Raw genomic sequence first — 16,396 nt, forward strand, 5'->3', positions numbered from 1 at the left:
AGTGTGCTACGAACTACATGAACAACCAATTTAAGATTATCAGTCGGGCTTGCAAAGTGACTCACTTACGCTTGCTGGAACACAGGAACATAGCAGCAGGAGTAGGCCATTTGGCCCTTTGAGCCTGCTCCACCATTCAATAAGATTATGGATGACCTGGTTGTAGTCTCAGCTCCACTTTCCTGTCTGTTCCCCATAACCCTTGACTTCGTTGCCTAACAAAAATCTGTCTAACTCTGGAATAAATTCAAAGACCAGCTTCCATTACTTTTTGGGGAAGAGAATTCCACACACCAATGACCCTTTGGGAGAAAAGGTTTCTCCTCATCTTTGTCTTAAAAGTGAGACCTCTTATTTTAAACTAAGTCTCCTAGTTTTAGTCTCCCCCACAAGGGGAAATATCCTCCAGCTAGCCACCCTAAAAAGTCCCCTCTGGATCTTATACATTTTGTTACGAAATGCAAAAACTTACCTTGATTTAAAGTCAAATGTTGGGAACTCCAGTTCCCAACAGGCCTGGACATTCTGTGCGTGTGTCAGCCGGGAAATGGCCACACATGCTCAGTTTGAGTTTTTTTTGCATTTTTCAGCTGGAAACTGGCCCTGTGCCCCTGCGCAGAAGCAAAGAAATGAAATGGCATGGAACTGCAGGTCAGGTGATCTGAACCTGAGCACCATTATTGAGGAAGGTGTCCCAAGGAGCAAGACATGGGGAGAAGGACAGAAGAAAGTCCCAAGCAGGGACAAAGACAAGAATAAAAATGAGACCCCAGAAGTCAAGTTAAAAGGAAGGAGCAAAGCTATAGACTCCGAGTCAGAGAGAGCTGTGAGGAGCAGACTTGAAGCAAAGCAGGCTTGAGAGAAGCCCTGAAGATCCGAGGAGGCAGCCAAAGGTTGGTGACTCCTTACTGTGAGCCTTTTGGAGCAGTGGTGTTCTGCTTGGCATGGCCAGAGATCTGAAATTGTGTTTGGAAGGTGAAGCTTGAGTGTACTCGGAGATCCAGGAGAAAGGAACCTCGGAAGGTGAGATTGACACAATGGAAGTGGATCCTTGTTGAAGCCATCTGAGTGGGAGTGACATTTGGAGAGAATTCCAAGGCAAGTTATTCAAATGTGGAGATTGGAAACCCGCGTGACAAAGACAACGTTTCTGTGAGACTGGTTGGTTCACAATGTGACAAACATCTGGTTGAAAAATCCATGGAATTTGCTTTGGTCATATTTGTCATTTACTTTGGAGTGTGGCATGGCTGACCACAGTTCATCTGTTAATTCACGTGCACCTCATATTAGCCTGAATATTAGAGTATAGGATAGATAGTGTAAATTATTTTATCTTTCCGAATTTATATGTGTTTTTAAGGATATTGCTGGATGAAGGAATAGGGAATATTTGGATCACCTTCTTGTGTTTTTATTGGCTGGAGTTTTATGGCAGAGGGATTTCACATTGCTGCCAAAGTCAATGAGTTTAAAATGGTTTGCCACATTTTACCACCCCACTGCAGCAGGGATGGGGCCATAAAATTCCCACCATTGAGATTTTTCCAACCTTTTTGTCTGGTGGAATATAGTTCATTTTTTTCTTGTTTAATTCTTTGTGTTAAAAGTTCATCAGCAGACTCCTGTGAATTTGTTCAGTAACTTTCCTCCATGGTTTCTTAAAAAAACAAAGTTAGGATTTATTAAGCCAGGTTTCACTCCAGGACCTGACTTGTCCAGTATTAGCATCAGCTGGGATCGTAAGAGTTTTAATAAGATCACCTTTCATTCTTTCTAAACTCCAGTGGTACAGGCCTAAACTGTTCAGCCTTTCTTCATAAACAACCCCTTCATCTCAGGAATGAGTCTAGTGAACTTTCTCTGAACTGCTTCTGAAGTATTTTTCTAAACAAGGAGACCAAAACTGCACACAGTACTCTAGATGTGTTCTCACCAAGGCCCTGTACAACTGTAGTAAAACTTCCTTACTTTTATATTCCATTACTCTTGCAATAAATGCCAACATGTCATTTGCCTTCCTAATCACTTGCTGTACCTGCATACTAACTTATTGTGATTTATGTATCAGGACACCAAGGTACACCAATCTTACTCCATTTAAAATAGTATACTGGTTTTCCATTCTTCCTGCCAAAGTGAACAAGTTCACATTTACTCATAATATACTCCTGCAGCTATATATATGAACATGCAAGGAGCTGTTTTCTGCTGACAAAAGGAAGATGTCCAGCCATTGAACCTTTTTTGAATTAAACAAAAGCATGGGGGACAATAGTTCCCTGGTGCATTCTCCATGACAACACCTCAACCAATCAGAGTTAACTTACCAACCAATCAGCACCTTTTCTCATGCAGTATAACTTGTTGCTTCCTTTGAAATTTGGCATTTTTGCATCTGTCCTGATGAGTGCAAGATGAAAAGCTTTGGCAGCATGTCTCTTTTCTCAGCAAATCCCAAGTTCTATACTACCAAGTGACTATAGCTAAATTACTTAATATAACCACAAATCATTGAGTGACATTTCAAAACTTGAAACCCTGATTAATTAAATAAAAACAATAGAGATGGCAAGATGGTCAGAGGAGAGTGCGAGAGGAGGACCCTGGGACAGGCAATCAGCAGCATCTAGAGGAGAATGCGAGAGGAGGACCCTAGGACAGGCAATCAGCAGCACCTAGAGGAGAGAGCGAGAGGAGGACCCTGGGACAGGCAGTCAGCAGCACCTAGAGGAGAGTGCAAGAGGAGGGCCTAAAGAGTTTACCTGTGAGGAAGCGGAGTGGCTGTATAAAGAGTGGGAGTGGAGTTTACCGGTGAGGGAGCCGATTCTCACCCAGGCGCTCGGTGGTGCTGGAATTCGAAAGGAGTGATGTCAGTACAAGGGAGAGGGCTGATTGGTAGGTAGTGGGTAAATTTTTTTTTCCACTTTAAAGTGACTTTACAGAAGGTAAGAGTCTCGGCATTGTTCTTTTTAAAGAAAAACGAGATAGTTTTTCTACTTGGCTTAAATTTAAGGAAATAGTCTTTTCATTAAAACAAACAAAAATTATAGAAAGTGAGCTCAGTCCCGTGTGTTGTACAGCCTGCAGCATGTGGGAATTCTTAGACACTCCTTGCAGTCTGGATGACCACATGTGCAGGAAGTGCCGCTGGCTTGACCAGCTTGAGTAACGGGCTTCGGAGCTTGAGCGTCAGCTGGAGACACAGCGGTACAGCAGTGAGGCTGAGGATTACGGGAATAGCATGTTTTTAGATGTGGTCACTCCACAGCTTAAGGAAGTGCAGTCAGAGAGGGAATGGGTGACCACTAGTCAGAAGAAGGGACGCAGGCAAGTAGTCAGAAAAACCCCAGAGTGCATCTCACTCAAGAACCGTTTTTCTGTGTTGGAAAACAGTGAGAGTGATGGTTCCTCTGTGGAGGCCAACCAGAGCAAAGGCCATAGCACTCTGGGTGGCTTAGCTGTACAAGTGGGGAGGAGTAAGAGTGCAAGAGCAATAGTGGTAGGAGACTCAATAGTGAGTGGTGCAGATAGGTGCTTCTGCGGCTGTAGACATGACTCCAGGATGGTGTTGTCTCCCTGGTGCCAGGATCAAGGATGTCACAGAATGGCTGCAGGGCATTCTGAAGGGGGAGGGCGAACGCTCGGAGGTCATGGTTCACATTGGTACCAATGACATAAGTAGAAAGAGGGATGAGGTCCTGCAACAAAAATTTAGGGGGCTGGGTAGCAGATTTAAAAGCAGGTCCTCAAAGGTTGTAATCTCTGGATTATTCCCTGTGCCACATGCTAGTGAGTATAGGAATAGGAGGATAGAGAGGATGAATACGTGGCTGAAGAGGTGGTGCAGGAGGGAGGGCTTTAGTTTCCTGGATCACTGGGTCTGTTTCTGGCGAAGGTGGGGCTTGTACAAGACTGAAAGGTTGCACCTGAACCGGAATGGTGCCAACATCCTTGCGGGGAGGTTTGCTAGTGCTGTTGGAGGGGGGGGTTTAAACTAATTTGGCAGTCGGATGGGATACAGAGTGGAGGTATGGTAGGGGGTGATACACAGCCAAATATAGAAGAGAAACTAAGTCAGTCTGGAAGGCAGAGCAAATAGAGAGCTTTTAAGGCACAAGGGAATATGCAAGGCTGGATTGCATCTATTTTAACGCAATGAGTCTTACAAGTAAGGGAGATAAATTGAGGGCGTTGATTAACACATGAGAATATGATATTGTTGCTATGATATTGAAATATGATATTGTATCACAGAGATATGGTTGAGGGAAGGGCAGGACTGGCAACTCAACATTCCAGGATACACAATCTTCAGGTGTGATGGGGTGGGGGGGCGGGGGTGGCAGTGGAGGGGGCGGGTGCGGGGTGGGGGGATGTAAAAGAGGAGGTGGCATTGCACTATTGATGAAGGAGTCAATTACTGCAGTAAGGAGGGATGGTATCTTAGAAGGTTCCTCAAATGAGGTCATATGGGTAGAACTTAAAAACAAAGAGCGGGCAATCACTTTGCTGGGAGTGTACTATAGGCCCCCAAACAGTCAACGGGAGATAGAGGAGCAGGTATGTAGGCAAATCTAGGAGAAGTGTAAAAATAATAGGGTAATATTAGTAGGGGATTTCAACTTCCCCAATATTAACTGGGATAGTCTTAGTGTGAAAGGCTTAGAGGGGGCAGAATTCTTAAAGTGCATCCAGGAGGGCTTTTTGAGCCAGCACATAGAAAGTCCTACAAGAGAAGGGGTGGTACTGGATGTAATCTTAGGGAATGAAGCCAGGCAAGTGGTAGAAGTGTCAGTGGGGGAGCATTTCGGGGATAATGACCATAACTCTGTAAGATTTAAGGTAGTTTTGGAAAATGACAAAGATGGGCCAGAAATTAAGGCCCTGAATTGGGGGAAGGCCGATTTCAATATGATAGGACAGGACTAGTAAAGTGGACCTGGAGCAGCTACTTGTAGGGTAGTCTATATCAAACAGTGGGAGTTATTGAAAAAGGAAATATTGAGAGTTCAGGGCTACCATATTCCTGTAAAGGCGAAGGGTAGGACCAACAATTCCAGGGAACCCTGGATATCAAGGGATATAGAGGATTGGATAAGGAAAAATAAGGAGGCTTATGGCAGATACAGAGGGCTGAAAACAGCGGAAGCCCTAGAGGAGTATAGAAAGTGTGGCGGGGGTGGTGGTTGGGGGGGTACTAAAAAAAGTAATTAGGAGAGTGAAGAGGGGGAAAAATCCCAAGGCATTTTATAAATATATTAAGGGCAAGAGGATAACCAGGGAAAGAGAAGGGCCAATTAGGGACCAAAGTGGCAATCTGTGAGTGGAACCGGATGATGTAGGTGAGGTTTTAAATGATTACTTTTCATCTGTGTTCACTATGAAGAAAGACGATGTAGGTGTAGAAATCAGAGAGGGGGACTGTGATATACTTGAAAGGGAGGAGGTATTAGCGGTTTTACCGGGCTTACAAGTGGATAAATCCCCAGGCCCAGATGAGATGTATCCCATTCTGCTATGTGAGGCAAGGGAGGAGATTGCAGGGGCTATGACACTAATTTTCAAATCCTCTTGGCCACAGAAGAGGTGTCAGAGGACTGGAGGACAGCTAATGCGGTACCGTTATTCAAGAAGGGTAGAGGGGATAAACCAAATATTTACAGACCAGTGAGTCTAAAATCAGTGGTAGGGAAACGATTGGAAAAAATTGTGAGGGACAGGATTAATCTCCACTTGGAGAGGCAGGGATTAATCAGGGATAATCAGCATGGCTTTGTTAGGGGGAGATCATGTCTAACAAATTTGCTTGAATTTGATGGTATATAAAATTATGAGGGGCATAGATAGGGTAGTTAGGAAGAAAATTTTCCCCTTAGCGGAGGTGACTAGTTGCGTAGATGAAGGTAGTGCAGTTGATGTAGTCTACATGGACTTCAGTGAGGCTTTTGACAAGGTCCCACATGGGAGAATGGTCAAGGGATCCAGGGCAATTTGGAAAATTGGATCCAAAATTGGCTTAGTGGCAGGAAGCAGAGGATGATGGTCGAAGGTTGTTTTTGTGGTTGGAAGCCTGTGACGAGTGGTGTACCACAGGGATCGGTCCTGGGACCCTTGCTGTTTGTAGTGTACATTAATGATTTAGACGTGAAGATAAGAGGTATGATTGCAGTTCGCAGATGACACGAAAATTGTTGGTGTTGTAAATAGTGAGGAGAAAAGCCTTGGATTACAGGACGATATAGATGGGCTGGTAAGATGGACAGAGCAGTGGCAAATGGAATTTAATCCTGAGAATTGTGAGGTGATGCATTTTGGGAGGACAAACACAGCAAGGGAATACATGATGAATGGTAGGACCCTCGGAAGTACAGAGGATCAGAGGGATCTTGGTGTACATGTCCATAGATCCCTGAAGGCAGCAGCACAGGTAGATAAGGTGGTTAAGAAGGCATATGGGATACTTGCCTTTATTAGCCGAGGCATAGAATATAAGAACAGGGAGGTTATGTTGGCACTGTGTGAAAAGCTAGTTGGGCCACAGCAAGAGTACTGTGTGCAGTTCTGGTTGCCACACTATAGGAAGGATGTGTTTGCACTGGAGAGGGTGCAGAGGAGATTCACCAGGATGTTGCCTGGGCTGGAGCATTTCAGCTATGAAAAGAGACTGATAGGCTGGGGTTGTTTTCCTTAGAGCAGAGAAGACTGAGGGGAGACCTGATAGAGGTATATAAAATTATGAGGGGCATAGACAGGGCAGGTAGGAAGAAAATTTTCCCCTTAGCGGAGGTGTCAATAACCAGGGGGCATAGATTTAAGGTAAGGGGCATGAGGTTTAGGGGGGATTTGTGGAAAGGTTTTTTCACCCAGAGGGTGGTTGGAATCTGGAACACACTTCCTGAGGGGGTGGTAGAGGCAGGAACCCTCACAACATTTAAGAAGTATTTCAATGAGCACTTGAAATGCCATAGCTTACAGGCTATGGGCCAAGTGCTGGAAAATGGGATTAGAATAGATAGGTGCTTGATAGCCACATGGACATGATGGGCTGAAGGGCCTGTTTTTGTGCTGTATAACTCTATGGCAATGTATGTGATATGTTGCAGCTACAGCATGTGGGTATTGGTAGACACCAGTGTGATCCACAGCAACCACATCTGCAGTTAGTGTCTGCAGTTCGAGGGATTTTGATTGAGTTGGAGCTGGACACCAAGCTGTGGACAATGTAATCAATCAAGGAGGGATAAAGTTAAGTGGACACATTGTTTTGGGAAACACACCAATTAAGTTAAGTATATTGGACAGGAGGGTGTGACTATGAGTGAGGTAGCACTGGAGGAGCTCAGCCCTTGAAACTTGTTCAACAGGTACAAGTTTCTTACAGTTTGTGTGGACAAGAGCTGGGAGTGCAGGGAGGATGAGCAAACTGATCATGATACATGGTGGCATTTAGGTTGGGGGGAGTAAAATGAATGTAGTAGCACCAGGAGGCACTATAGTTAGGAAGATTTTGTTTTATTCTTTCACAGAATGTAGGTGTCACTGGCTAGGCCAGCATTTGTTGTCCATCCCAAATTGCCCTTAAGAAGGTGGTGGTGAAGCTTGGCTGAGAGCCCAGGCTTCCATTACTTTGTTGAAACAGGTGCACAGAAGAAAACACGTTGCTTGATTGACAGCTCAAGCATTTTTTCCTTAGATTTACATTATCCATGGCTCAATGTTTATTTACGTAAGATAAAGGGTTATCAGGTTTCTGTTATTGATACTTTAAATCTCTGGTTGATTGACACTATTATAAGATTGTTGCAGCAGCTTTCTTAAGAACATTATGAATGGCTGTTTTTAAGCATTTTCGTGCATGCCATTGTCACTATAGTGTTCATTGGTTCTGTATGGAGTATATACAGGGTGAATGGGCATGGAAGTGCTATGAGTTGGCATGAAGGGTATCAGGGGCCATTGGAGTTGATGGGGGCATGAGCTGGCATGGGCATACACAGATAAGAACTTTCAAAAGGTTCCCACATCCATCCTATGGTTCACGATTCCTGTGAGGGGCTGTGACCCATGAGCCCTTGAGAAACTGGCCCAATTCTGCAAGAATTGCCGGGGTGGTGGGGGGTGCTGGGCAGGCTAGGATATGTCTACTTGGACAATAGAGCCAACTGGATCGGGCATACAGGGTCGGACTCACTGTCTGCACCCTTCTCCCATGCCAGCAAAAATTGGGGGTACCAGGGACGGAGGAGGGAATCCCAGAATGGGGTCCCATCCACCATTTTTAAAGGTCTCCCAACTCTGTGAAAATCTGGCCCATTGAGACAGCTAGATTTTAAGGAGCATCTTAAAGGATAAGAATGAGGTAAAGAGGCAGCAAAGTTTAGGAAGGGAATTCCAGAGTTTAGGACCTAGGCAACTGAAGGCATAGCTGCCAGTGGTGGAGTGGTGAAAGTTGAGGATGCAAAATAGGCCAGAATTGGAGGAGCGCAGAAATCTGTGAATGCTGTCCAGCTGGAAGAGGTTGCTGAGATAGGGAGGGGTGAAGCCCTGGAGGCTTTTGAACACAATGGTAAGCATTTTCAAATTTAGGCATTTTTAGACTGGAAGCTTGCTGTAATACTGATCAGTGCACCTGCCACCTGAGCTATAAAAAGCATGAAACATTAAAATCTTGAGTATAGACTTTTAAATATTGAGTCCATTGATGCTGTGCTGAAGCAGTGTTTGAACTTTCAGTGTAATCTTTTAGCAGTTACACCCAGAGCAGAATAAAAATGGCTTCTTGCTATTTTCATGATCCTTGTGGAATGATGTGGAAGTGAAACTTAGTTGAAAATGATATGTGTTAACTGAATAACATGTGGTGCAGGAAGGGGTGGGGACGTTTAATGGAAGGCTAGCGGGACTTGGAGTAGCTGTGCATACAATACTTTGTCTAATCTCTGCATTCGAAATGTTTCCGGTATATTTAATATAAGAAATAATTGTCACTGCATAGTATATAGCACTTTATATGCAAGACTAAAGGCATGATTAACGTGAGGTCATTATAACTAGGTCTTGCTACAAGGTATTCCTACAATTATAATCAATTGGGCTTAAAACTATTTTTTTAACTATTGCTGTGCACATTTCAAGGGGAACTGAATTAAGATTGACAAACAGAATGCTAAATAATGAAATCCAGAAGATTTGAAAATAATCTGATCAATCTTCCGCATTTACTTAGGGATTTTAATTGTTTCTCGCTGTGCTCCATCCTGCCAGACTGCTACTGCTCAGTCGTTTACTGCAGCATGGGAAGCCCTTCCCTGCTGCTGTTGCTGACACTGTATGAGCACATTAGGGAGGCGGAGCTCTGCAGAAACACGCGGAGTAAGAGTGCAAGCAGCTCATTTCTTCCCTTATGTTTGGGCTAATTTCAACAAGAAAGCCTTTTAAGCATAGTGGGGGTGGGAGTCAAAGATTGGGGCTTTACTGAACTACCAGTATAGCAAACATTTGGAGAGAGAAGGGGAGAAAGGAAAAGCTTGTTTTAGCAGTTTAAAGAGAAGCTGCAATTCAGTCAGATTGCAGTTATTCAATGGCAGAGACTGCACAGTGAGCTAAAGGTACTGCTAGCTTAATGGTTAAAAGATTTTAAACACTGCAGATTTTGACTGGATTCACTACAATGTCTGAGAAGGAGTCTGTGACTGAAGGCCATACTGCAGGTAGGCGAGACTTTACTATTGTCAGCGTAAATCCATGCTGCAGTGGCTGGTAATCCTGTCAGGATCAGAACAGTGCTTGCTGCCTTTTTCATTCACTGCTAGTTTTTTATATATCTGTAGGATCCTGTGTGGATGTAATATCCTGCTAAGTCTCTCTGGCTTCACTGCAGAGCCCAGCCATTGCAATAGTCACATGGGGACTTGTGGGACACAATGCAGCATAAAATTAGAACAAACTGATTTGTTCCAGGTGAAGAAACCTTGTGGCATAATCCGTTTCATTTGGCTTTTCTTCTCTTAGCTACTTACGGTGTACTTCAAGTTCTCAGTCCCTGTGTGAGAATAAACCATTTTTGCTATGACATATTTTAATCCCAGTAACCAGATTTGGAATTTCTTTCCCTTTGGAAAATCTTTTATCTGCAGTTACCTTTATAAAATGTATTGGTTAAGATTTCAGAATTGCTGACCTGCCTGTGGTTAATGCCAGTCATAGCGACGATAATGATTTCAATCAAGGTTACTTTAAAGTGAGTTCTTAGATAAAACTAACTGAAATTTGGGAAGCTGCATGTGATGAGATTCAAATAGTGGTTCAGTCTTTCTCTTGTGGACATATTTTTAACTGCTGTTAAATAATGTTGGTATCCTGAATGACACAATTAAAGCTGCAGTGGAGTATGAAATGGTTGAATGTCAAAAGCAGATTCATCACTAACCACTTTAAAATATATTTAGAAAGTGACAAGTGAATATTTTAACTTTGTCCTCTGTTACCCAAGCCCTGTAAAGCACCTTTACAGTTGTGATATCATTAATAGTCATCCACATTATTTTGTGCCTAACTAAGCAGGTTTTCTGCAACATGCTCAGACTCCAGAGATACATAATGCTGTTTTACATCGATGTCTAGACACGGTGCCTTCTACCCCAGGGCCTCTCAAAAGAATGTACTTGCACTCGAGGAAGAGCTGTTCCGTTGACATTGATGGCTCTGCTTGCACCCTAGAAATCACCAAAAAATGCATCATGTTGACTATTAGTTACAGAAAGATGAAATTATCACGGATATTCAGGAAGGTGAAATTGAGAGGTCAATGAGCAAAGATATGTTTGTACCCTTTAATTTACTTTCCCTTGAAACTTCAAAGTAAGTCCTTCCTTTGAGAAAAAAGCGAAGTAATTATAGTACTATGAAATAATTGTCTCTTTTAGTCAATTTTGCGCTTCATTTTATAGTTATAAGAAGGTCAAGTGCATACTGTTTCTGAATTATATACTGGATGATAGTGCTGTGATTTTTTTTTCCTTAGCTGACTAGCTTTATGGACTTGCATCATAATCAATGGACAAAATGCAGCAGGCACTACCTATTCTAACTATATGAGTAAAATTTGACACTACCATAAATGTGAATACAGTAATACTGGTTCTGCAGAAATCTTAGGCCCAGATTTTCATGGAGGCTTGTCCAAAATGGCACCGGCACCGGGAATCCAGATCCGGAAGACATGCTACATTTCTGACAGATCCTTTTTTTCGTTATGGGATCAGGGAGCAGGGTGTGACTCGCACACTGGAAAACCTGAACTCAGCATCATTTCTGAATTCAAACGGACCCCGTTTTTGCTGGAGCATGGGCGTTATCCTGCTGTGTGTGAGTTATGACTTTTTAAAGAGTAGATGCAAATAGTCATCAAGGGCAGATAAGGTGGAGCTGTCAAGTTATTTAAATGGCCAGTTCTTTGAATTAAATTTTAAAAAGACAACCTGTCTGTGTCTGAGAGTTGAAAAAAAACCTGTGCTTGACTGCTTCCACAACCGGTCATTATCACAGTGGGGGGCTGTAAGTTCACTGTTTTATTGACAGCTTCAAGAGGTTATTAAAGGATTAGCTGATTAGTCTGATGTGGGGTGATGAACACATGTTTTTATAAAGGACTAAGTAATTGAGGAGACTTAGTTGTATTGAATGGGCTTTTATGAATGAGTGTTTTTTATATGGTAAAGTACGTAATATTTAGAATTTTATTTAATCTCTGCATGGCTCCTGAGGTCTGCCCATGCTGGATACTGTGTGTGTTGGCATGGACGGTTTAGGAGAAAAAGGTGCTGGTTGAGGGATAATGGGCTGGCACAAAGTTGACACAGGGCTATAAGGGGCCATGGGGATGAGTGGAGGGGCATGGATAGGGCATAGTGAGTGGGTGGGGAGTGAGGAATGAGGGCTAGAGGACCTAATATTTAAAAACACAACTTGGATAAAGTCCCAAAGAAGTGAGATGGGCCTTTTTAACCAGCCCGCCTCTGCTTTTGGCAGCCCTGTGGCTGCCTCCAATCTGTTGTGACGCGGGCCTTACTTCAACATTCATTGCCCCCACCACCCCAGAACAAAGATCCTACCATTCGGGGCACTTTTTCCTGAGGTGCGTGCAGCAAGCCGGAAAATTTCCTTTTTTTTTGTGCACCTGCTTCTGGAGTGAAAATCCAGGCCTACATTCACATGCTGTAAGACAGCAAGAATTATCACTGAAGCCTAAATAGATAAATGGTAAATTCAATAGCTGAGTATGAAATTCCAAAGATTGCTAGGTAAGCCTTTCAGTATACTTTTTAAAAATGTATTTTCACCCATATATAAAGTGTATCAGATGGTGATATAAGGTAAGCACAAGAGTTGAGCTTTTGTGATGCCCTCACAGCTGAGTAGCATTTAAGGATGCATAGACTAAGTGGGGTGGGGAGGGCTGTAAAATTACAGCTTGGCAGGGTTGTAAATTACACACTCTGCTCAATTTTTCTTTCTAGTTGAGCATAATTTGCACCCTTCCCAAGTTTGAATTTTATCCCCTCACTGTCCAAATTCGAACATAAGGACATAAGAAATAGGAGCTGGAGTAGGACATTTGGCCCTTTTGAGCCTGCTCTGCCATTCAACAAGATCATAGCTGATCTTCTGCCTCATGAAGAATGTCCACTAGGGTTAGGTACTGGGGGCAATGCCTGTTATCTGTGGAAATACATGTTGATAATGAGTCAGCATCTTCAGGACCAAAGGGGAGAGAAGTAAGAGTTTCAAAATTTAATCACTGCAAATATTTTTAACTTGCTTGCATTTTGGTAAAATACTATTTGTATATTATATCTCATACCTTCAGTTCAAAAAATTGTCTTAAAATTTATCTTGTGAAGCCTTGCCCATGAAGAATGTGAACTATTAAAATTTCTCATCCGCTGTACATCATGTATGGAACGAAAGTGATTTTGTTGTTGAGAGCAAGAATTCCTTCTTGCAAGACAATTTTTTTCCTTTACCCATTTTTAGCTCATTCCACATCATACAGTAACCCCAACAATAGATCGGAAGATGACTAGTCCCAGCTGTCTGTTAACACCCATTAAACTGATTACCACAAACTTACAAAAGCAATTTGGGATAGCTCTTGCTCTCTGATTTTTCTAGCTCTTTATTTGCTTCCCAACATTATGTAGCCAAGATTGGGCACATGGAGCATTATGGCACAGAGTTACGTCCCTTATTCTTTAGGCTGCAATTTTCTCCATCTGACTTAATTCCAGTTTCTATGTCACTCTTTCTGATGGCAATTTATGCTGAAATTTCATGAGAACCTCATTAGCACACTCCAGAACATAAAAACCATCAGAAAACGAGTGGAACTAATCGGAGTTCAAGGAAAGCCCGGAACATACACCATTATCTCTCTTTATCTTATGATGTTACGAAAGTTGGAGGTTGAAGTCAACAAACTATCGTTCATGCACGTTAAGCTCAGCATGTTTTAAAAGATGCAACTATAGAAGCCTTTCTCTTCTAAATGTAACAGGTTCTGATGTTGTATAAAAAATAATTCAAAGGTACAGAGGATACAGTGAAGATCCCAGTATGGAGAAATTTTTAAAGTATTTGCTGATAGATTGCTGTCCTGAAAACTTTGGTTGTAAATTTATGCCCATTTAGAAGAGGTGCAATTGCAGGACTTTTAGGTTCTCTGGTTTTTCACATGAGAATGGATCTGTGCTAATCAGCTGTGTAGGATTTGGGCAAATGTAACTCAGGAACAATGCAGAAAAATCAAATAAATTAGCATATAGCAATGTTTTGGCATAAAACTGGCTTTCTCAGGAAAAAATGAAGCAATGTCACTCTTAAGCTGAGAGATTCCAAGAAATTCCAAGTCAGTATATTGTGATCCCAGTGTTGCACTATGGTTCAGCTTGGATGGAAACAATTTTAAATGAATTAACACATTTTGGCAGGGAATGGCTTAGATCATCTATTGGTTAATGTAGCCTTGTGAGTGACAGCATATTGTATAAAGTTAAGCTAATACAATACTTGGCTTTTGCTAGGTGCATTTTTAGTATTGCTTGTGCTCAATATAACACTCGTTATGAATAATGCTCCCTCTAAGCTGTGTAGCTGCGCAGCGACCCTGAAATTCCTGTGCAGCTGAGCTCAAATTGGCTTCTTTAAGTTACCTTGCAAAAAAATTTACATGGCCTGCACACCTAAATGAATAGGTTGCACACAGTATATTGCGATCCCAGATTAACAAAAGCAAAATACTGGGAACATTGGTACTAAACTTGACGGGCTTCCATGTCTATTCATTGAGTTGTTGCTGACTAATTGCACCATTTTGTTCACCCTGCACTTAACAAACATTTTGACCTCAGAGGACCTCATTTGGGGAAAGGAAAAAATCAGACATTTTTTTTCCTAAGCCATGTATGGTCATCAGGCAAGGATAGGATTGGATCAGGCTCAGCTGTGATGTCCCTTACAAGTAAATAAACTGCTGGCGCTCATTTTATGGTCTCACAGATGAAGAATGGTCAATTGATTGAGGTACTAGGAGAGTCCCTGATGCCCATGAAACTGTACCATAGAACGTAGTCAGTACCGTCAGAAAGCTACTAATAGTTTTAGCAAATCTGCACTTGAATTCTGATACGAAGGTCACCTTCTACTAGTGGTTAATGAGGGTCATCAGTCATGAACGTCAGCATCCTGAGATCATTGTATTCCCTTGATACAGAGCTAATTCAGCAATCTCAGCACATGTTTTGAACGTGTTGAGAATGGAAATGTCACCTGGTGCTGATCCAGTGCAGAAAGAACATTCTGTTCTCCAGTGATATATACACCAGGCAAATCAAAGGCCTATTAAAAATAATTATGAAAATGTAACTTTTTGAGGTTGGCTGATGAATATTATTATATTTAAATTCATTTGCTTTTAGTTTTCAATTGATAGAATTTTGTCCTTTTTACAAATGGGCAAATCTTTTGAATAAAAGGAACAACCAACTAAATTCAGATGGAAAAAAGCATGAAAAACAAACCCTAGGAGCTGTATGGCAGAAATAACTCCAGAGAAATTAGTGCTCAGAATTGTTCAAACTATTGAAGCAATGGGCTTTGGTTTTCAATATTTTGTGGTTAACATCTTATGCTTATATAAGTGGAGTTATTAATCAAACTTAGTAGAATTCAACATTCCTCTGAAATGTACACATTTGTAGCACATGTACATTATAGTGGTGATTTTATCAATCCACGTTACTTGTGTGGGCCCTTGCCTGCCAGCAGGACATACCATGATAGTATTGTTATAACAGAGACCTGGCTCAAAGAAGGGCGGACTGGCCATTAAATATCCCTGAGTACAAGGTGTTTAGGAGAGACGGGAAAGGAAGAAAATGCAGGGGGGAGTGGTGGGGAAAGAGTGGCAGTATAGCTTAAAGATGGTAGTACAGTATTGGAGAGAGAGGATGTCCCAGAAGGGTCAAGGAGATAATCTCTCTGACTAGAGGTAAAGAATGGGAAAGGTACAATAACATTGGTGTAGTATATAGACCACCAACTAGTGGTAGGGATGTGGAAAAACAAATTTACAAATAAATTATGGAGAGGTGCAAGAGCTATAGAATAATCATAACGGGGGACTTCAATTATCCAAATATAGACTGAGCTAGGAATAGTACAAAAGGACAAGAGGGGTGAGAGTTCCTGGAATGTGTTCAAGATAATTTTCTACAGCGGTATGTTTCCAGTCCAGCGAGAGGACATGAACTTTTGGACCTGCTTCTGGGGAATAAATTGGCCCAAGTGGATCAAATATCAATGGGACAGCCTCTAGGGGACAGTGACCATTGTATCATAAGGTTTAGGTTAATTATGGAAAAGGACAGAACAATCCAGAGCAGGGATAATTAATTGGGGGAAAGCCAACTTCGATGGGATGAGAATGCATCTGACTCGAGTGGGATGGAATGAAATGTTGGCAGAAAAGACAGTGGCTGAACAATGGGCCAGCTTCAAAGAAACAGTAATGCAGCCAATGTCAAGGTATATTCCCTCGGAGAGGAAAGGTAGGACAAATAAATCCAGAGCACCCTAGATGATAGAGATGGAGGTAAAGATGAAAAGGAAGTGTGTGTACAACAGATGTTAGGTAGAAAATACAATAGAGAATCAGGCTAAATATAGCAGGATCAGAGGGGAAGTGGAGAAACTAATAAGAAAAGCAAGGAGAGAGCATGAAAAGAGGCTGGCAGCGAACATAAAAGGGGATCCCAAGGTCTTCTATAAATATATAAGTAATAAAAGGGTGGTAAAAGAAAGAGTAGGGCTGATTAGGCTGACAAAAAAGGGGACT

General features: G+C 42.2%; 1 protein-coding gene across 3 annotated transcripts in view; it reads left to right on the top strand.

The window, feature by feature from the left end:
• Positions 1-16,396, top strand: part of hspa12a (heat shock protein 12A) — a 205,575-nt gene that overhangs the window by 26,631 nt on the left and 162,548 nt on the right. The window contains exon 1 of one of the 3 annotated variants that reach the window (XM_078564660.1): positions 9,227-9,713. The exons of 1 other annotated variant lie outside the window; for it this stretch is intronic. In XM_078564660.1, coding sequence (XP_078420786.1) covers positions 9,674-9,713 — 40 coding nt within the window. In that variant the 5' untranslated portion in view covers positions 9,227-9,673. Of the gene's footprint in view, positions 1-9,226; positions 9,714-16,396 lie in introns of those variants that run through there. One more of the 3 variants, XM_078564661.1, reaches the window with a different exon arrangement.

This window comes from Cetorhinus maximus, chromosome 20 (assembly GCF_964194155.1).
Source record: "Cetorhinus maximus chromosome 20, sCetMax3.hap1.1, whole genome shotgun sequence".
NCBI classification, from domain to species: Eukaryota; Metazoa; Chordata; class Chondrichthyes; order Lamniformes; family Cetorhinidae; genus Cetorhinus; species Cetorhinus maximus.